At 42.7% G+C, this 21,498-nt stretch overlaps 1 protein-coding gene across 3 annotated transcripts in view; it reads left to right on the top strand.

Annotated features, from left to right (window-relative positions):
- Positions 1 to 21,498, top strand: part of nxn (nucleoredoxin) — a 70,600-nt gene that overhangs the window by 43,578 nt on the left and 5,524 nt on the right. For all 3 annotated transcript variants that reach the window (XM_082502786.1, XM_082502787.1, XM_082502788.1), the window contains exons 2-7: positions 8,554 to 8,671; positions 12,879 to 13,012; positions 15,784 to 15,884; positions 16,014 to 16,120; positions 17,264 to 17,443; positions 17,982 to 18,106. In XM_082502786.1, the coding sequence (XP_082358912.1) occupies positions 8,554 to 8,671; positions 12,879 to 13,012; positions 15,784 to 15,884; positions 16,014 to 16,120; positions 17,264 to 17,443; positions 17,982 to 18,106 (765 nt within the window). The remainder of the gene's footprint in view (positions 1 to 8,553; positions 8,672 to 12,878; positions 13,013 to 15,783; positions 15,885 to 16,013; positions 16,121 to 17,263; positions 17,444 to 17,981; positions 18,107 to 21,498) is intronic.

The raw sequence follows: 21,498 nt of genomic DNA, 5'->3' as shown, positions 1-21,498 counted from the left end.
TGGTTATTAATATGGAATGGCTGATTTAATGAGCCCATACAACGTTGCTTCTCCTGTGTTTTCATGACTTTATTTGAATCATTCCATATTGTATTGGATTAGTTCTGAGAGCGTACATGCTGAATTACCTTTTTTACACTAGCAAGTCATGAGGTGGCCAATGGCTGAGCATAATGCCCCTGTTTTTTTTTTTTTGAGAGGGTCACACTAAGGTAACCGATCCAGCTGGTCCAGAGCCAGACCAGCTTTAAATCATCTCTGTGTGTCTGAGACCCTGCAGGCTGAGGGCAGTTAACTGTAAGCTAAAACTACCTGAGAAATCATGTCATGGTGTTCATACAATGAGTTTCTGTCGTCATGTGTGGGGGCAAATCATTACGGCGCACTTGAGCTGCCCTTTCAGCTGAATTTAATGATTAACCTGCAAGGAATAGTCGCTACCATTTCAGCAACTTGCATAGAGTAGAAAGGTGGTGCAGAAATATGGGAATTTGGTCTGCTTAGACTATCTTGTTGTAAATCTTTCCCCTTAATTGGAAGCTGTATTAAGTGCTATGCAAGAAAAATCTTTACTATATAAAACAGTCACTTTAACATAAGTGTGTGTGTGTGTGTGTGTGTGTGTGTGCTATCCCTTCTTTGTAAAGCTGTCATTTCTGTCTTTTATAACAAAGCAGGAGCGTGAAAGAGTGTGATACCTAATCAGCAGTCTTCAAAAATGGATTCGTTAAATCATGTGATGATCTCACAGCAGCGCCTAGGTGACTGTTTTTAATTTGATTCTCTTTGGATGACGTCTTTTAAACAAATGTGCCTTTTTGCGTGTGGTTAGTTTAGCAACGATTGGTGACTAAAGCAGAGTCAAGGATGCAATTTACATTTTTTCCACATTAGTGCGAACACGGAAGGCGCGTGTGCCTGTGTATGTGTGTTTGTTAGGCTTGTATTTTGTCGTAATGAGGAAGGGATGCAGAGCAGTAAAAAAAAAAAAAAAAAAAAACGGAACTGCTATAGAAGGCAGGGGAGACAGGCGGGTCGGTTTAAAAACACGAGTGGGAGGGAAGAATGCACCCCCTGCAGCCCTGACCTTTGACCTTTGCAGAATGTAGGCCTCAGGGGCAATCCCACTCCTGGGGAGAGACAATGCTGCAGATACCTATTGAGCCTGGCTTTTTACTCCTTTACAATGCCCCCCACCCCTTGCTTCCCCCCCCCTCCTATTGTGTTCTTTACTACATAAAAACTTCTCACCACACAAGGTCCACGTTTGGATTTGGAGCCTGTATTCAGGGCTTTTGTGCCTCCACATAAGGCTTGAAGCAGGGGAAAAGAAAAAACGCCTCCCTCTCTCTCTCACTTACTCATGTCTTTTTTTTTTTTTTTCTTTTTTTTTTCACTTCCTTTTTTTTTTGCTGGTTTATTTTCCCCAAAAGCAGTCTGACATTCTGGCACCTGTTTTCCTCACAAAACCGCTTATTTATCCCTGAATTATTAACCAAGAGCCCAAAAAGTGTCTGCCACTTGGTGACATGCCCTGACTTCATGGTGGGGAAGGGAGGGCTGGTTGCTGTAGCAACAAGGAGGGCCTTTATCAAGAAAGTGGGGGGGGGGGGCGCAATTTAGCCAGTGTCTCCCATCTGCGTTGTGGAGGATCCACGAATGAAATGGTTGGGCCGGAAAATGTTACAGGATTAGTGAAATGGACGAGAGCAGGAACACTTTTGCATTGAAGAGACATGATGTGATGCTTTCAGCGCTGCAATTTTTGGGAGAAGTGCATTTGCTCATCACAATGGCTGTGTATTATGGAGTATGATGAGCTCTGTAATGAGCACAGTGGAGCAGCCTGGAGAGAGTGACCTGTACTTTTTGTATTTCAGAAATATAGATGACACCCAAGGGAGGGGAGGGGGGTGTAATATGGTAGAAAATGGAAAAGCTGGTTAATAACTTTTTCAAATTTGTGCAAGAATGAGTTGCAGTAATCCCATAAAAATGAAATCGCAGTTCTTTTAGGATGTTTTATGTTGAACAGAACGATACACACATGCAAAACAACATGAAGCTGAGGAGTATTAAGAGATCCGTCATCACACAGAGAAAGGGCAGCAGCTGTCACAGGGTTTTAAATGTGCATCTCCCCATCAGGGGAGCCGCAGCACTGAAGAGTCTCGACTGGGTAAAGCGATAGTCAGGTCAGAGGCACACAGATGGAAGCTCTGAGTAACACACGTTAGCGGGTGTAGTGAGGGGCTGAAGTATGGCTGAGAAGTGGGAGAGGAGGGCTTTCTTTGTAGCCCTAAAGAGCAGCAACAGCGTTTTGAAGTGGATACAGGCAGTTGCTGAGAGCCTCAGGAGCAGATTGAGCAAAGGCGGGGTGCAGCATGGAGGAATGTAAGCCAGAGCCGGCTGCAGGGGCCCCAGCCAAAAGGGAATCGCGGTGTTGTAGGAGCTGAGGGAGCAAGCAGGAGAAGCTTGTTTCTCATCTGTCTTCAACCTGAGGACTGAGAAGGGGAGAAAAAAACGCTGTGTTTTAGATTCTAACCTGCAAGCTGCCTTCAAAACTGACACATGACGAATGACCTGTTGATGCTGTGGTGCACAAACATGTTAGTTTGAGTCCTTTTAGCAATGACGTTATACATGTTGCACGGGTCATGGCTTGATTTCTTAAAAATAATAAAAGGGCACATAGAGAGTTCAGTCCAGTCCAGCCTGATTTCTCCTGTGGGCCTTAACAGTAAATCTTTATGGTTGGAGATCACACCTCCCGCATGCACTTCCAATAAAACGGTCCCAGTTAAAGACAAATGGGTTTTGTGGAACATGCCTTAAGGGCCGCGATCTGTTCATCAGATAACCTCCTGAACAAATGGCTTTACGCACTTAACGTATATATTGTACTATTCTTAGTTAGCGTATTGTCTGTCTTGTCTTAATGTTGGTTTAAAATGGAGCACTGTAACAAAAAATAATTTCCCCCAGGGATCAATAAAGTATTCTGATTCTGATTAACGATAACGATTAGTGGAAGGCCATCGATCACTTGATTCTTATCTGTTCATTGAACAAATGTATTTATTTTTATTTTGAAAAGGCCGCGATTGTAAAACAGTATACAGAGGAAATTATACAGTTTCATTTTACTGTTAATTGTGTGGAAAGGATTGTTTTTCACTTTTTCCCAGCAATAAATCATGCCACTAAATTCCCTGTGAGATGAGTCAAGCGCCTATAAGGGGTTTTTAGCCTGACAATGAACACCACTGAGAATTCCTAAGTAGGTTCAATTAAATTCGCTAAATCTACATTTTAGCTTCGGCCTTTTTTTTTTTTTTTTTTTTCTTCCGTTTTCACACGTTATCAATTTGATTATCCCCATTTGTCCCTCATAATGCTCAAAGATGAAAAACTGAGCTGCTATCAACATCACAGCATGATATCTCTTATGTCTTCTGTTGTAAAGGGCTGGCTTTCCTTTGTAGTGGCACAGATGTAATAAAGCAGCAATGGGAGCGTCTGGCAGACGCCTCAGGCCAAATCGGTCCAGTGAAAGCAGATCTGTGAGGAGATGGAGCTCAGATAATCAGAGATGAATTGGGAATGTTGACCAGAGAAATTTCTTCCACTCTAGTTCTCTCAACAGAGTGACACTCTCCCCTCCATAGCCACTGTTTAGAGGCCCACCAGTTACTGACTGAGGCCAGATTTCAGGACAGGACAGGGGTTTTAAAGGGGGACTAAGTCAAAACTAAAGCAGATGTGTGTGGATTTTAGAAGCCAGAGCATTGAGGGTCTTTAAGTGCAGAAAGTTGCCATAAAGTGCAACAGTGCAAAGCAGCATGAAAGCGATCGCCACGCATGACATTTAACACGGAAATGTGGATCTCATGGGATTGGGTTTGTTTCACGGCTTCCTTTTTTTTCCCTTTGATTCTTTTTCACTCAGTCTAGGATGGATACAGGAAGATAAATTAATGCAGTCAATGATCCCATCAAATAACATCTAAAAAGGATCAGGATTTTCTTTGATCAGGAAGATTTCCGACCCTGGAATATTCATGCACACATGCCCCCCACCCCCACCTCAGTGGGCTGATTCGCTCTTTCTCTGGATGTGAATCCGCAGCCATGCGTGATCCAATTAGTATGATGAGCACAGGGTGTAGAGCGAGGCTAATGTTTGCATGAGAGTAAATGGATTCTTAGAATGGATTTCCAGCTCCCTTGAGTCTTAGCGGTTTGTGGCCTCTCTGCAGGAACTATTGGCATAGTTAAACCACTGTGTAACTCTATGGCCAATCCTCCTGCTTGGCTCTATCGTTATCCAGTCTGTTGATATGGATAATGAATAGTGGCCCCCTTAGACAAAACTAGAAATGGTGGCATGCAATTTTGATGCCATTCAGGCTACACACATTTTACCTTATAATTGGCCACTGCTATACTGTTTGTTTTAGATTATGTATGTCTGCAGCAGGAGTCTGTTTAAAATCATACAGCTAAGTATGCGAAGTAGTAATGTGTATTTTAATGATTTGTTACCCTGCTGGATATTTCTTAAATCATTATGAGTCAGATTGGAATGAGTAGTAGCTTACAATCAAACACAGACACACAGGAAGTGGCCACAGGTTTATTCCCTTCCATTCACCATACTGTAAAAACGCTAGTCGCACTCTTGATATAATTTGGAAACCGTCTGGAGGAAAAAAGACACACGATGAAGAGTGACAACAATATATTGGAAATGAAGATCAACACAGCCTCTGTAACCCCCCCATTATTATTTTTTTAAGATCCATTTTTAAGCACATTTTAAGGCACTGTGCTTGAACGACAGGGTTAAATGCTAACCTTAGCACGACTGCAAGCTGCATCCATAAAAAGTATTATGTAGTATTTCAGCATAGTCTAGAATGGGGACAGCAAAATGAATGTAGGTAGAAAACTCGGGAAGCAGATGGCTAAGCAACATAAAAATAAAATGCCTGATTTTATTAATCAAAACTGGAGCACAGACTTCTTGGATGGTGTGCTAATAAAATTAACTACATAGCAAGCCATGTCTGTGTCATAGATGTATTAAAATTAATCTTAAAAAGGGGGGGGAGGCAACAACACCACAAACCCAGTTCAGGTGCAGTTCAGTCAACAGAGTTGGTAGACTGCTCGTATTTGGCCACTTGTGTCTGTCAGATTTAACTGTTAATTTATTTGTTACAGTGTTAAATTGGTCTGTTATCCTACTTTTTCCCATCATTGTTACACGAGTCTGTGGGGATTCACTCAAGCCAGCCTCAGGTGACTGGATGAGGACCTGCAATTTTTGGGTTCTAATAGGCAGCTGACTGACAAAATAATTTGTCATCTTAATCTTGCCAAGACAATAAACAAGTGTTCGTCTCTCTTTTCTTCAAAGTGAAACATAAGGACGCTTTTTGTTGAACATCAGACTAAATAATACCGGACAAGATTTGGGGGGGGGGGGTTTCACAACCTGTCATGTCAGCTTGTGCATTTACTGTCTGAGCTATAATGGATAGCTTGTACCTCTGCACAATGAAACTGTGTTTTTTGGGAGGGGGTGAAAATAGATCACTGAGGCATATGATCCTCATGTTTTCTATTCATGAGGATAAAAGAGGCTAGAGCGGTTGCTACAAAAGCCAACATCTTGTAGAAAGATTAAAGTGGATGACAAGAAAAGCTCAACACACGGCTGTGATATACATGATTCCCACTTTTCTGTCAAGGTGCTAAAATTGGGCTGAGTTCTGCTTGTTTGTTTGACTCGGGTGTGCGCATCCTTTGTCGTTACAAGGTTATTCTTCCATCCTAACAGCCTGTTCATGTTGAGGACAGATCTAATCTCTTGAAAGATTTAACATCCTGGGCTACTCTGATCTGCGGCCAAATCATCAGAAGGATTCAAGGATGCTGTGGATTGGTGGGAATACAAAGAGGAGGGTTTGGTTTTGTGTCGGAGGCTGCTGGACAAATTTCAGAGCCTTACCAGTCAGTCCACAGCCTTCTTTCTTTACTCCTGCAAGAAGCATCCCTGCACTTCAGGAATCTTAACACGATCTCAGAGGATGCACGTGAATCTGTCATGTGTTGGTCTGTATGATCATCTAGATGATGGATTGGAGAGACACACAAGACCAATATTTACTGCTGAACTCTTAAAGTTGTGAAGCATTCAGAGTAAGGTGGCCTTATCGCCAAAGCCAGTGAGATTCTGTTGTCCAACAGCAGTTTATTTCAGTACTGAAAAGACTGTTTCCAAGTGGATGTTCAGATCTTTCTTTGTACTCTGCTGCTGCTGCCCACCTCAGTGCAGCACCACTCTAAATCTTCTTCTCTCATCTCTCTGTTCTTTGGCTAAATCTGGCTCTCAAATTGACATTATCAGTCTGAATGACAGCAGCAGAGCGAAATGGCTGTGCAGAGGCAGCAGTGTGCTGCTAGCTTTCGGAGACAGTCACATTTAATGCCTCTAACCCCATCAATTTGTGAGCAGAGATTGAGTTTCCAGAAGAGCATGAAGTGTGTGGTAAAGCTGTTGACTGTGGCAGACACTGAAGTTTGCTTTTGAGGGAATTCCAGACCGACATAGTTGAGAGGCTCCGGGTCGTCTTGTCCAGCGAACAAACCGTCTGACCTCTGTCGTAGGAAGGTCGTGCGGTTGACCTATGCTGTTAACAAGGGGGCATGAAAAAACAATCGCACGTATGATCAGTCTCTCAACCAAACCATCATAATAAATCAGCGCTGCAAAGAGCATACTGACCTGCTAGAGAAACCTACTCGGCGGTAGCTGCTGATTGAAGTAACAGGCACAAGACTTCTTGGCTTGGAGTGTATTAACACCAACAGCAGCTAAAACAAAACTCTTCAACAACATAAAGAATAGAAATATAGTGTTGGATCTCCTCAGCAGGTCCATTTGTGACTCTATGGTCAGACCCTGCAGTCTGATGACCCCAATAATCCGATGAACTCCTATAAGCAAGCCCTTGGTCACAGTGGGAAGGAAAAAAAATCCATTTTAACAGGAAGAAACCTCTCATCTGCCACGACTGGTTGGTGATGTGAGAAGGGAGACAGAACAGGCTGTGGAGGAGAGCCAGAGATTAATAATAACCAATGATTAAATGCACAGAGAGGGGTGAGTGAAGAAGAAATACTGCATCGTGGGAAGTCCCTGGCAGTCTAGGCCTATTACAGCGTACATAAAGGAGAATTCAGGGTAATCTGATCCAGTTTTATCAAAAAGGAAAGTTTTAAACCTAGTCTTAAAAGTAGGATCGGGGCTTGACTATTCAAGACCTTGTATGTGAGGGGGAAAAATATCAATATCCTTGCGATTCCATTGCATGTTTACGTCTACACCTAGCAAGCATTGTCTGTGTGTCTTTTGCACTTTGCAGTCGAGTAAAAACAATGTGCAGTGCCTCTCAGTGAGGTGTCACTGCTGTACGAACAGTGATGATAAAACCAAAGGGCAGTGAAGTCACTGTTTTCACAAAGAGTGCAACAAAAGGTTTTCATCAGCCTGGAGCTCAACAGTAAGCAAACTCCAGGCTTACCGCACTGAGCGGTGCTCATTTCATTTGACTGTTTAGAAGTGTTTAGCTTTGTGCAGCAGGAAATAATTTATGACAGCAAGCAAAGTATGTGTTTATATCTCAAAGATGAACTCAATGCTCTAGTTTGACTATATTTCAGTAGATACACGATTTCCAGCAAAGGTGTTTTGTTATATTTTGACCTTGAAGACGCAGTGTGTGTTTATTAAAAATGTTTTATAATATGTATTTTCTTTTTCCGTTCTGTATTTAAATTTTTCAAGCTGGTTTCAGGTTTTCAAGCAAAGAGAACCTTTTCCTCTTCTGTAGATGCTGAAGCAGCAGCGCTGCACAGGGATGATTGCTGCTCTTTACAAGACAGGGCTATTTTCCATTCACAGCGTAGGACTCTTCCTCTGATATGGAAAGTGAGCCTCAGAAAATGCTTGATCTGCTCTTTGATGTTAAGGACTATGCTGATCTCTGAACTCGATGAATAGCGTCAGTTCACACACAGATCTGTCTGTAAAGGGTCTTATCTGGCTTTATGAGATGGTTAATATCATCTTGGCATATAGGAAAGTATTATGGTTAAATTTAAGGCCAATGAACGTTCATGAAAGCCTACAAAAGTATGAGTCGCTTATGTTGCGCACTTCCTTTTACTGTTATTCATGATGCCGCAGGGACAGCACATCTGTGCTAGTTCACCTCAGGGCTGCCTGCACTCTCCTACTATTTTCATTCTGCTTTTGTAGTCCATAGGGTTTATTTTAAATGACAGAGGAGGTATTTATGCTAAAATAAATAAAATACATCAACATTTGTTTTCACTGTAGTACTCCAGGTGCACACATTGCATCATTAAACACATAGTTTTAGACCGTTTTGTGCTGCTTTTCCAGCTTGGAAATGGAATTAGATACAAATCTGTTCCCTGAAGTATTTTCCAACCACTCCTTATCTTTTTTTCTGCTTTCAGATGAAGCTGTGGAACAAGTATAAGGTAACCAGTATCCCATCTTTGGTGTTTGTGGACGCCTCCACGGGGAAGATCGTGTGTCGAAACGGTCTGCTGGTGGTCAGAGATGACCCCAAAGGTGAGCTCAAGCATCTAGAGCTACAAACACACACACAGGCCACAATATTAGTAAAACCATGTGGCTGATTTATTTTTATTTCCTAACCTCAAGCTCTGACTCTAATCCTCTTTACTGAATGGTTAACCCTAACCCCAGTTCAACCCTAGAAATATGACTGTTTAATGAGGTAATGGGAAGACGTTTTGAGGGTCAAAAGGACAAACATCATAGATCAGTTTCTCGCACAGTTTGTCTGTCATAGCTTATAGCGCTGAATTCTTGGTGGGTAGCAATCATCAGTCACTCTTGGCTGAGAGTAATAAGCAAGCAGCATAACTCATTGAGAATTGCATACTGACTTCACACCAGTCTATCTTCTCTACTGTAACACTTGTCACTTCCAAATGTATCTCATGAAATGGCAGCAGCTGGGCTGTAAAATTCCCCCTGTGGCAAAAGGGTATGAATGAGCAACTTGAATAGCAAACTTCAAGATAAGAAGATGTTAAGTTTCTATCTGCATGTGAAGAAAAACATGCTGCATGCATGAGCAAAATATCTTCACGGTGAAGATAAACAGTCGCTCATGTAAATTCTTTAGTCAGGTGGAAAAACAAACCCTCATGGGGAAGAGAGAAAATATGTAAATGTATTTATGGTGTTATTAGAAATGTTGGATGCTAGACTTAAAGATGGCAACCCTTTCAGTCTTGTTAAAACTGCCCAGCTGGCATCTTCCTGTTTCTTTCCCACACAGTTTAAATCAAATATAGTAACCAAACACCTTCTTGGGCCTTACAAAAGGTTACTGTATCAAATTCTAAAAATGATTTCACCTGAGGTTTTATGAAGGGGGTGAAAAGGCTTTTTTTTTTTTTTTTTTTTTTTTGTAATGATTGTTTTGTGTTCAGTGTGCACAAGCTGAACATGGAGCTCCTAACAACCTGGTTTAGCCCCTACATCAGAATAGTTTCACAGGCCAGTGCTGTTCAAGCTTGGATTTGTTCCAGTGCTGCACACTGCACGTGGGCACTGTTCATACCCTCCTACTGAGCTCATGAGATTTAACCCAAGAATGACAAAAAAACACTCTCCTTGCCTGTTAGTGCATCTTTTCCAGTGTTAAAAACCATAGGTATAAAAGTCATAAGATTAATAATTTCTCTTTATTTGTTGCATATTGGACAGTTTATCTTTTTTTAATGGTAACAGTAGGATGATTTCATGCTGAAACACCTTTTTTAATAAAAATATGATTCTTCTTCTACTTCTACTTCTACTACTACTACTACTAACATAAACACCTCAATAATGATTTCCCATCACACCAGGAACTACTTTAGAACCACCAAGAAACTGGCAAGCACGTCTTTGGACAGGTTCAAACTTTCTTGGTGTGAGGTGATCGATGCACCATCGTGCTGTTATACTGGCTAACTCATCAAATCACACCTTCAGGTTGGTTAGCTAATGTCCTACCCTCTTCTAGTTTAGTCCGTGGTAAATGGACTATAATTTATATAGCGTCTTCTTTTTTTTTTCTTTTTTTTTTTCCCCCTTTAAACTCATCTAGCAAGCAAAGAACTTTTTACACTCCAAGCTACATCCACAGAACTACTATTCAAGACCCTCTCTAAATCCTGAGCCCGGGTAAACAAGACTTCAACCACAGGTGAGAATTGGGTAACCAGTGAGGAGTACACGGGGTCCGTCCAAGAGATTGGACTGAAATAAATACTACACAATTAGTATGACTTCTGAACTTGACTTGCTGTATCCTCTGGCAAGGTGAGATGTGTAAGATCACACCGTCCTTGAGATCAGTCAGTGTCTCTAGGCCCTCGGAAACTACCGGTAACAAGGGAGGAAAAAAACAAAGCGTATTCTCCAGGTGGTTGCCGAGGTGTTGTTGCCAGCTGCTAAGTGAAATTGGTCGCAATTAAGGTGCTATACCAAAAATACATATTTCCCACCTGCTTTTTTTTATTTGTCATTTTGCTTGGTAGACGGTGACTCATCTGCAAACTACTAATCTTCACACAATTTTTCCGTTGCACTTTTTTTACAATTTTGCTATCACTCACCATTAAAAACTAAAGGTGACCAAAGCAATCACAATGATTTTCTTTTTCCTCTCTAGTGACCTCACTGTGTCATGGTTCACACCAATCATGTTGTTTTGTTTTGATTTCTCTTCTGCAGTGTCATCTTTTTAATTCAAATTTATGTCACATGCTTCCTGTAAATACTTATTTATTATCTATACGTAAACCACAGCCAAGCGTAACAATTTGAGATATTTATTTATTTAACTTCTGTTTTCACTCAGTTTTCTATCTGCTAATTGAAAATGTGCATTTAAATTCTTCATGTAAATTCTTAGTTTTATAAGCAATAAGAATATCCAGCCTACCACATTGGGTTCACACCATAAATAAGTCGTTTAAGTTAACCAAAATGTAATGAGTGCAGTAACTAAGGTCAGACCCACATTAACCCGCACACAACACACACCTCAAATTCCTGGTGAGGATTTACTGAGGATATTTTGCCCAGTCCCATCATTCAGCGTTTGTCTGAAGCATTTTGCAATAACTTCCCCCCCCCCCCCCCCCCCTCGTGTTTGAGTTAATGCCGCTATAATTATGGTGCCGTGTGAATATTATAGCGTGTCCATGTCTCACACTCTCGTCTTTGAAACCTATAATTTCTGCACTTTGAAGTGGAGATGGAGAATTAACAAGAGTGATCTTGCATTCCTTTCCTGTATTGAGGGCGTCCATCTGTGGCTGAGACGATCTCAATATTTTAAAACGCTGCCTCTTCAAAGCCTGTTAGGTCAGCTTTAAAAAAAAAAATGGTGTCGTGTCATGTGAGAGGGAAGAATAGCAGCCATGTGAGGACTGTGACAGATTTCACTGTCTGTCTAATGAAAGCTGGTCCAGGCCTGCAGTGATATTTCCACAGTTCATTAACTAGATGTGAGCTGAGAAGATATTAAATTGGTGGCTTCAGTAGCAAAGAGAGCCACCAGCACTTCAGGAAGTTTTGCATCTCTTTGAAATAGAAGGCTGTGCTTTTTTTTTTCTTTTTCTTTTTTTTTCCTTTCTTTCTTTTTTTTAAACATCAGATTTTTAAATTTGATGTATTAAGCTGTGGACTGTTCCTAATGTGACAAATCAATTCAGGTGCAACAGCCACGGCTGGGAGAGGTAAAGGGCAGCAAAAAGTTCGCGTATGCTGACAGTCGGAGGGGCGGGTGAACAATTTGGGACCCCACTGCCTTTCACTGTCGATGAAAGGCCTGACTTGAGTGGTGGCAGACTAGCCCTGCAGCGTAAAGATGGAGTGCACTTTTACAATCAGGACAACAATGAAAGGCCGCGCCAGCGCAATGCAGACGTGTCGTTCCTGCCTAATGAAGCCCCGGACAACAGCGCTCACATAAAGAGTCCATTATGAACCAGCCATACAAGCTTTTATTTATGATTACACCCCCCCTTTAATTCAGCTGTACCAAATGCATCTCCAGAGCTCTCCGGGAACAATGAAAACACCTTGAAAAGGAAATGAAAAGTGTGAAAGAGAGCAGGAGGGAAGTATTTCTGACAGCCTTCATTTGCTTAAGAGGTTCGACATTTCTTTTTCTTTGTGTGTGTGTGTGTGTGTGTGTGTGTGTGTGTGTGTGTGTGTGTGTTCACATGCGTGCATATTTTCAAAGCAGAAAACACAAAACAGCCCTTTAAAAACATATTTCAATGACAACTGTGTGTGGTGGTTTGACATGTGACACCCTTAACGGACACAGAAAAGCTGTCTGTGGGTCTTCTGCTGAGCTGAAGTGTGACTCTTGAGTCCACATTTCAGTATCTAAGCAGCTGTTAGATGGATTACCGTGATGTTTTGTAAATATTCATGATTCTCAGACATGAAATCCTAACAGTGTCACTGTGAGTTATAGTAGTTTTAAGTGTGAGTTAAAGCTTTGTGCAACAGTGGACAATTTGTCATGTTATTAATAATGAATGCAGCCAAATACCTATGAAAACACAGCGTCATCATCTTCTGTTGCACTTGCTCCACTGGTATGGAACAAAATACTGGCATTTAGCTCAAATCAGTGCCACGCAGCAACTCTTAGAGCCGCTAGCATGGCAATAATCTCTCGTTTTCCTTCCCATGTTTCCCCTTTCTTTGCCCCCTCTGCTTTCCTACCCTCTCTCAGGCCTGGAGTTCCCCTGGGGCCCGAAGCCATTTGCGGAGGTGGTGGCAGGACCTCTGCTCAGGAACAACAGACAGACAACAGACAGCAGCTCTCTGGAGGGACACTATGTGGGAGTGTATTTCTCAGCACACTGGGTGAGTGGAGAGAAGACAAAGAGGACCCCATCTTTTTTTCTTTTCTTTTTTTTTCCTATTCAGGGCTCCTGACTCTGTGAAAACATTGAGACATCAGAGAAAAAAGAGCGGCGGCAGCACAGCAGAGCAGGAAGAGGCAGGAACAGATAAGAGAGAGGAGCGAGACTCCATTGTGTTTGACTGTTTACATTACAGCAGTTGACGATCTCCATCAGTCCTTTCACCACCAACTGTGGATCAGTCACCACACCCCAAAGACGTCACACCGTTGTTTCTTTTCTTTGCTGCCGCTGCCGATAGCCAGCGAAGGTCATGACTCACGATGCATGGAAGGCGTTAAATCATCGCTGTGCTGTTCCTGATGAGATGCAGCGCGAGCTGCCGAAGCCAGTCGGCGCAGCAGCTGCCAGAGCCGTAGCTTAAGATACCGGCTGCTCAGAATGGTGACGCCTGAATGCTGGCGCAAACCCCAAAGCCATATAAAACTGAAAGGACAAGTCACAAAAAGCAATTACAGGAGTTTATTTGCGGTGTTTTACACCAGGGTCCCCAGGTTACTCGTGTAAATCTATCTGCTACTAAAGCAGTCTCACAAAAACGAAATGCCAGCACTTTGCCTTGGCATCCTGATAGTATATTTTCTTTACTTTATTTCCCTCCTTCCTGTCAGAGGGACCTAAATGCCCCATGGCAGAGACACATGCAGCGTGACCTTCTCTTGTAGTGGGAGAAAACTTTAGTGTTATCACGATAGTACTAAAACAAGCTTGTGTAATGAGCGATGAACACACTTATACAGTGTTTATATCTGTAAGGTATAAGGGAAGATCGCACTTACTACACAAGATACTTTGTGCTTTTGTCCCAACGTCCCTTTGTGTTGATATGATGAAGTGCCACTGTAGGAAGCTTTAAGCTTCTCTACTTAGTAAACAGGAAGATGAGATGAGCCTTAGACATATGATATGTAATTAAGTCTAGCAAAAATACCTCAACATATTTACAGGGAAGGAAACTGAAGCAGCTATGGCATTAATCCATATTTACAGGGAATGTGCTTACTGTGTGTATGTTAAAGATTTAGTCACTGTGACACAAGCAATAAATCTGGCATTTTTGAGAAATTATTTTGGGGCATTTTGCCATTATTAGACAGGACAGTGGAGAAAGCAGGAGAGTGGTGCAGACACAGAGCAAAGGCTCCAGGCTAGAGTCGAAGTTGGGCCAGTGCATTCAGCCTTTTTGTGGAAAATGGTCGCCTTTGTCCGTTTTGATACAAGAGCATCACACAGTTGCTGCAGATTTGTTGCCTGGACAGCCATGATAGTACTGCACATAACTGCATTAAGATTTGTTGACTGTGGAGGCTTTTAGAGTACTGTACAGTGAGCTTATTTTCATGTTCAAGAAACAAGTTTGAGATGTTAGAGACTAATGTTGAGACATTAGTCTCCAGCCATTGTAAAATGGGTATACTGTGATCATAAAGGGATGATTATGGTCAGCAATAATACTCAGGTAGGCTGTGGATGTTAAATGATGCGTAGTGTGGCAAGAAAATATCCCCACACCATGACACCACCAGCAGCCTGAATCATTGATGCAAGGCAGGATGGATCCATGCTTTCCTGATTTGTTTTGTTTTTAATGCCAAATTCTGACCATAACATCTGAATATTGCAGCAGAATTGGAAACTCGTCAGACCAGACAACATTTTTTCCGATATTCTGCTGTCTAATTTTGTTCAGCCAGCTTCAAAGTTTTTATGTGTTGTGCTTTCAGAGATGTTCTTCTGCATACCGTTTTTAGAACCAGCGGTTATTTGAGTGTACTGTTGCCTTCCTATCAGTTGAAAGCAATCTGGCTATTCTCCTCTGACCTTTGACATCAACAAGGCGTTTGTGGGAAAGTCCCAGCAGATCAGCAGTTTCTAAAATATTCAGGCCAGCCTATCTGGCACTGACAACCGTGCCATATTCAAAGTCACCTCTCTTCCTCATTCTGATGCTCAGCTTGAATTTCAAGAGGTTGTCTTAAGCATGTTTACATTCCTAAATGCACAAAGCTGCTGCCATGTGATTGTATGATTTGATATTTGTGTTACTGAGAAGTTGAACAGGTGTACTTGGTGATGAGTGTATATGTATGTGTATTTTGGTACTTTCTGTCCTTGTGCTTCTTAGCTGAAGCAGTCTGCATTCATTAATTGAATTACTTATCGTTCATCAGCTAATCAATGTTTAAATAAGTACAGTTTGAGAGAAGAGAAGAAAATCTATTGTCCCTGAAATCATTTTAACCTCAGTTTCACTCCATGCAAACATGTGGCATGCATTTTGTAACTGTTCAAGCTGATTTAAATATTATGTTTCTATTTTATTATGTATTCACAGCAGAGAAAACAAAGAAAATACAGATATGAAGCAAACAGAGCATGGGAAAGAGGCTGGAAGTTGAGACTAGTCTGTTTTGCTTCTCACTGTCATGGTGCTCTGATGTCATCGTAATGCCAGCCATACCACCGCTCCCCCTTGCCTGGATAGCGTTGGCGCTCTAAACACATAGTAGAGCAAATACTTTCTTAAGCTCGAGTATTCCTCGGGATTAACGTTTTAAACAGCCTGGATACAAAACAAGACAGAATTACTAGTTTGTGGAAAGGTGTTTGGCGGCAGAGAGGAAAATAGTTTTGGGGAAAAACCCTGGGAAATGAGCACCTTATCACTTGTGACTGTGTATATTAGATGTTCACTCGTTCGCTCTCTCTCAGTGCCCACCGTGCCGCAGTTTGACTCGTGTGTTGGTGGAATCGTATCGGACCGTCAAAGAGTCGGGCCAGAAGTTTGAGATAGTGTTCGTCAGCGCCGACAGGTGAGCGACACTGCACCTGCCTTTTGCCTGTTAAGAACCCAACTGGGTCCCTGCTTACTTGTTGTTATTAAAACCAAGAAATCAGCATCTGTTGTCTTCCTGTTCGGTTCTCCCCTCCACCCCGCTCAGGTCAGAGGAGTCCTTTAAGCAGTACTTCAGCGAGATGCCATGGTTGGCAGTGCCTTATTCAGATGAGGCTCGGCGATCGCGGCTCAACAGACTATACGGAATACAAGGTATTTCACCAGCTCCATCACCGTTATCGCTGAATAGGCATGTTTTTCCTGGCCTGTTATGCTATTTATCCATTGCTTTGTTGAGAGTTGCAGCCAACCGCATCACTGCACAAAAGGCAGAAAAGCATCCATCATCTCCCTGTGATAAGAGGCTGATGCTAGTGATAGTGTTGGTTAGTTACGCTGTTGTTTTTATTGGCAGATGTAAACAGCAGGAAGACAATAGTTCTTCCTTATTAATTTATTCAGTTTTGGCACTTTGAGCGCTACAAGTCAAGATCCTTTTAGTTACATCACATTCAAGAGAAGGCCAATTTCTTCAAAATCTAATAAATAACAGTACAGATCAGGAAAAAATATGTATATGTGATTGAGTACAGTGTGCCTTTTAAGATAAGAGCAGAAAGGGGATATATCTATTTTTTTTTCTCTCTGCCAAACTTGGTTATGTTACATACTGAAACACTGGCACGAAGGCTTGACAGCTCTTTGTGTTGGGCGGGCAAAACAGCAACACAGATCGCCCTGCAGCCTGGGGAATGTGGGCTGGTTATCCAGTTTACCGTCTCAGTGCGGAAGTGCCGTGCCTTCCTCCCGAGTGTGTTAGTGGATGACTCTGGATGAAGTTAGCGAAAACTGGCCGTCGGCCTGTCCTGCAAAGAATTTGAGGAATGTGTACTGGACGAGTTAACACTGCCCCCCCCCCCCCCCCCCCCCCCACACACACACACACACACACACACACACACACACACACACACACACACACACACACACTCACACTCACTCAAACCCCTGCAGTCTCTGATTTCCCCCACCTCAGTTAACTTCAGTCCACATGTGCAGACAGGAATTTACTGATTGCTGCTTGCTTGCCTGATTTGTGTCTGTTTCTGATAAAGGATTGTATTCATGGTGCGGGTGGCTTGTAAAAGCACTGTCAGAGGGGTAACGGACAGAGCTAGAGGGAGGTGAGAATCCCCAAAAAGAGGTTTAAAAAAAAATCTCACTGTGAAAGGGAAAAGAGTGCGTCATGATGCGATAATTAAAGGAAACGACCCATAGCACCTCCCAGGCTTTTGCCCATTTCCTCCCCTCCTATGTTTCTCTTCCTTTCATCATCATCATCTTTCTCCATTCCAGGTATTCCCACATTGATTCTGTTGGACACGGAGGGTCACATGATCACGCGACAGGGCCGGGTGGAGGTGTTGAACGACCCAGAGTGCCGGCTCTTTCCCTGGCACCCTCGGCCCGTGCTCGAGCTCAGCGAGTCAAACGCCGTGCAGCTCCACGAAGGGCCCTGCCTCGTCCTGTTTGTGGGTGAGAGGCTGAGGCTTTATAATTCGGCGAAGTTCCACATGGGGCTCTGTCTGAATGAAGTGGCATTTATTTAGAGCATATTGAATGTCAGACACTGCGGAAAATTCTTCCAATGGCGAAAGGTCCCAGAGGGAAATGCTGTGGGAAATGCTTCATGTAGTATTTACTGTTTCCATCTATTTATATGCTAATACGGGAATGCTAATGCAAAAAAGAAAAGAATTTTTCCAGTGAATGGCACTGAATGATTTAGACATTAAGGTGTAGAGAGGAAACAGACATGGAAAAGAATTTGAGAGTGCAAAGTGATGACCCTCAAAATATGAGACCACCCTGGTGTCTCCTGAGGCCAAACCAAATCGCACAACAAGACTGAGGACCATCTGTACATGTAGTTTCTTTCATCTCTGCACTCATCTGTCCTCCAGTTGCCTATCCTTGCAGCCACTACTTTCACTCATCTGTTCGTCTTTTCCTCTCCCATGTGGCTTCTTCATGCTTTTAACAGAGCTCTGTTTCTCTTTCCTGGTTAATGCAGACGCTGAGGAGGAAGGTGAATTGGAGCCAGCCAAGGAGCTGATTCAACCAATAGCGGAAAAGCTCATGGCCAAGTACAAAGCGAAGGAGGAGGAGACGCCGCTGCTGTTCTTTGTGGCTGGAGAGGTGAGATAAGCCGACAGAGTGAAATACCATTTCACACAAAACTGGCATAAGCTGGGGTTTGTTTGTTTTTTTGGGGGGGGGGAGGTTTGAACATCCTGCTCTACCTGAGCTGTGCTTCGGGATGATTTAGTCTTTGAATGTACAGCTCAGGCGATCCTGTGTTTTTGGTTTCTTTTTGTTTTGGTTTGGGGGTTTTGAGGCAGATACAGACATGATAGTGAAAATGCCAGTGCAATAACACAGCGACATGCATAAACAAACATTTCCAAACATTTCTGATTTGTTTTTAAGGAGGTGGAGACACGTTAGACAAAAACAGACTCTCGGCAAATAACAGTATTCTATCCAGAGGAGGATTTCACCTATTTTTGTCACGTTGTCTTTGACCACATCCAGCAGTTACTTTCTCACTTTGGCCCTTCTGCAGTTTCTACCCACTACTGTGGGGAAACATCTGGCTCTGCTGCTGCTGCTCGGTGTTCACTACCTGCTTGCTAACTGCGTGTGACTGCTGTGAGTTACTAAAGAGTCAGTTTTCTGGAAAAACGCTGCCTGCTGCCACTAAGAGTTACCCTGCGTGAGTGGCGAGAGTGAACAGAACAGTTCAGGGTCAGAAGACCAAACAATGACTGAAACAACAGTAAAATGACTCATAAAAGGATAAATGTAGAGTTAAAGAGATACTTTGGAAACACAAAGTTGCATATTGACAATGTCAATATATGTTTATATTCAACAATTAATTTTAGCTGCTTTGGATTTGAGTATTTAAGGGGATGTATTAGTTTCAAGTAATGAAGTCAGCTTATTTACAAGTAATCCCCATGAGCCAAAAGCTCAGGCTTCAGGGTGCTCTGTAATCTCTGATGCTGCTTTCCATTTGAAGTGGGAACTGAGAAATCCAGAGTTACCAGTTGGAATTTTCCACTCTAGCACCCCCTTCAGTCAAACTTTCCACTCAGAAAGTCAGGGCAGCCACACCAACCTTGACTTTGCAATTAAAAAAAAATTAAACTTTAGAACATGTGCATATGTGCAGTAGATGATATTTCCACAACTTCAGTGGCTACTAAAGCATTTGAGGCCCTGTTCTTGAATGTGCAAGAGAGGCATTCAGTCCCATCCATGACCTACAATTCAACTGTGCGCCTCTATCATGATGGGTAGACGCAGAGCGTGGCAGCGCTCTCCCTCACAATACTGACAAATCATCCTTTCTATCTGCGCAGTATCTCCTCCCACATCTTCCCCGTGTGGGATGAGCCGTGGAGTTTTCATAATACTTGTTATCTTGTGTTGTTCTGCCTTGACCTCTCCAGAACTGGTGCAGCAGCAGACATAATTACCGGATTAGATACCTCTCCTCAGTTCCCCCGCACTCTGTCCTCCAGCCAGCCTTCCTCCCAGTTCAATCTGGGGGTGACGGCACTGGTTTCTGGTGTGTCACTTGCCCAAAAGCAGGCTCTGGTTTCAGCTGCATGTCTCGCACATGTGCTAAATGGCAGCTCAACTCTGTCTGCTTTGGAATATCAGTGGCACATGTACGCAGACCTAGAAAAGCTTAAGTTTTAAGGAAAGCACGAGTTGGACTGATAGCGTTTCGTGTTAAATGTGTCAGGTCAAAGAAATGTTGGCACAAACACAAAGAAACGCTGTTGCACTGGAGCTTGCGGTTATTCAGGAGCAACACATGCTAAGCCGTATACTTTTACATCCATGTAGTGCAGGTCTAATTTCCTGGCTGTAGCTCAGCCGGCTATGAAATCACCAGGTTTCCCCCTCCAGACTGGGTTGCGTCAGATATCGCTTCCCATGTCAGGCATTCTGTGAAGCTTCCATGCTCTGGGCTCCTTCAGCTAAGCTTGTGCCCTGGTAGGCACACACTTCTCTGCCAGACCAGCTGCTGGGTTTTCTGTGTCCATGAGACAGCAGTATGTTGGCAGCCCCTCAGGGGGGAGGCCAATCTGAGCTGAATGATACAGGATCTTCTTACCCAACTGTAAAAAAACATACGCCACAGGGTAGTACAGTATACTGATTTATAATCGCAGAATGAAAGATCTTTTGTTCTTTAACTTCTGCTGTGTTCTGGCTCTTGCATGCAAAATGAACTTGAGCGGTATTATCCAGTCACATAAGAATTTAATAGACTTTTGTGGCAGCCAGAAGTGACTGTGATTCTGCTCTTCAAAGCTTTGTTTTTGCCTGCTTGATTTGTGTGTGTGCGCGTGTCCCTAAACAGGATGATTGCTTTGACTTTGAGATTATAGTGGGTTTCATAACCACTCTGGTACTGCATTTATTCAAATCATAGCACACTGACAGTTTCTTTCGCATTCATTATGTTTTAATGTAAAATGTGAATGCTTCACATATGCACATTTTGATCATGTTAGTGGAAAGACAAGGTCATACTGTGGTCCAACATGTTTATACAGATCAATAGTATAACAGTGGTGGTCCCTCGAGGTTAATGCCTCGGTTTTTGCCTTAATAAAATCTTAAAGAGATTACTTGTGTTTTTAAAAAAATGACCTGCACAGTGGGTTCATTTCTGGGGTCAGCCTCAAGTGGCCATCCAAGGCACTCTACTGTTATATGGCCTTAGCTAGTAACAAATGTATATGGGGTTTTGTTTGTTATTGCTTTTTCTGTTTCTGCGGTGAGGTGTCAAGCAAAAGCAACAAGTGGGGATATAATAACCTAACCGGCCAGTCAGAAGGGTTATGCTTAATTATCTTACCAGCTAGTGACCCAAGCAGGTCTCATTCAGCGATGTAGACAAGGGCTCTGGGTTGTGAGAAAGTCTGTGCTGTAGTAGAGATGTCCAAAGCTCGATCTTATGCCTCCATGTTTCTAAATGGATGACCGGTAACTTTACATGTGACCATGTGTGTAAGCATGTAAGCATTCACAGGAACAGTATTTTATCTATGCGGGCATTGCAGAAAATGACCTCATGCAAATATTGACAAAGCACACAGCTAAACATCAAAAAGGAAGATAAAGGCCTGTGATATTTAGCGATTGTGTGTTTATCTAGCTTGTTAGCTGCTAACCAGGGGTGCAACAATACTCATATCGATATTGAACCGTTCGATACAGTGCTTTCGGTTCGGTACACATATGTATTGAACAACACAAAATTTTTAATTTATTTTATCAACTTTTCTTCTGACGATGCTGTCTGTGTTGAGAGCTCAGTGTATCTGCGTTCGACTACTCCGCCTAGGCTGCACTGTCAAGCGCAGATCCACTGAGCGCAGCGCAAGCTAGCAAGACAGAAGCTAAGCTCCTTACAACATGGCAATTTGAACCTCCCCCACCTTCATTCAGATCTGGCCTTTGGAACTATTTTGGTTTTCATGTGACGTATGACCCTGAAGGTAAGC

Source organism: Aulonocara stuartgranti, assembly GCF_965226115.1.
Source record: "Aulonocara stuartgranti genome assembly, chromosome: 14".
NCBI lineage: Eukaryota > Metazoa > Chordata > Actinopteri > Cichliformes > Cichlidae > Aulonocara > Aulonocara stuartgranti.
This window is presented reverse-complemented; position numbering and strand designations above follow the sequence as displayed.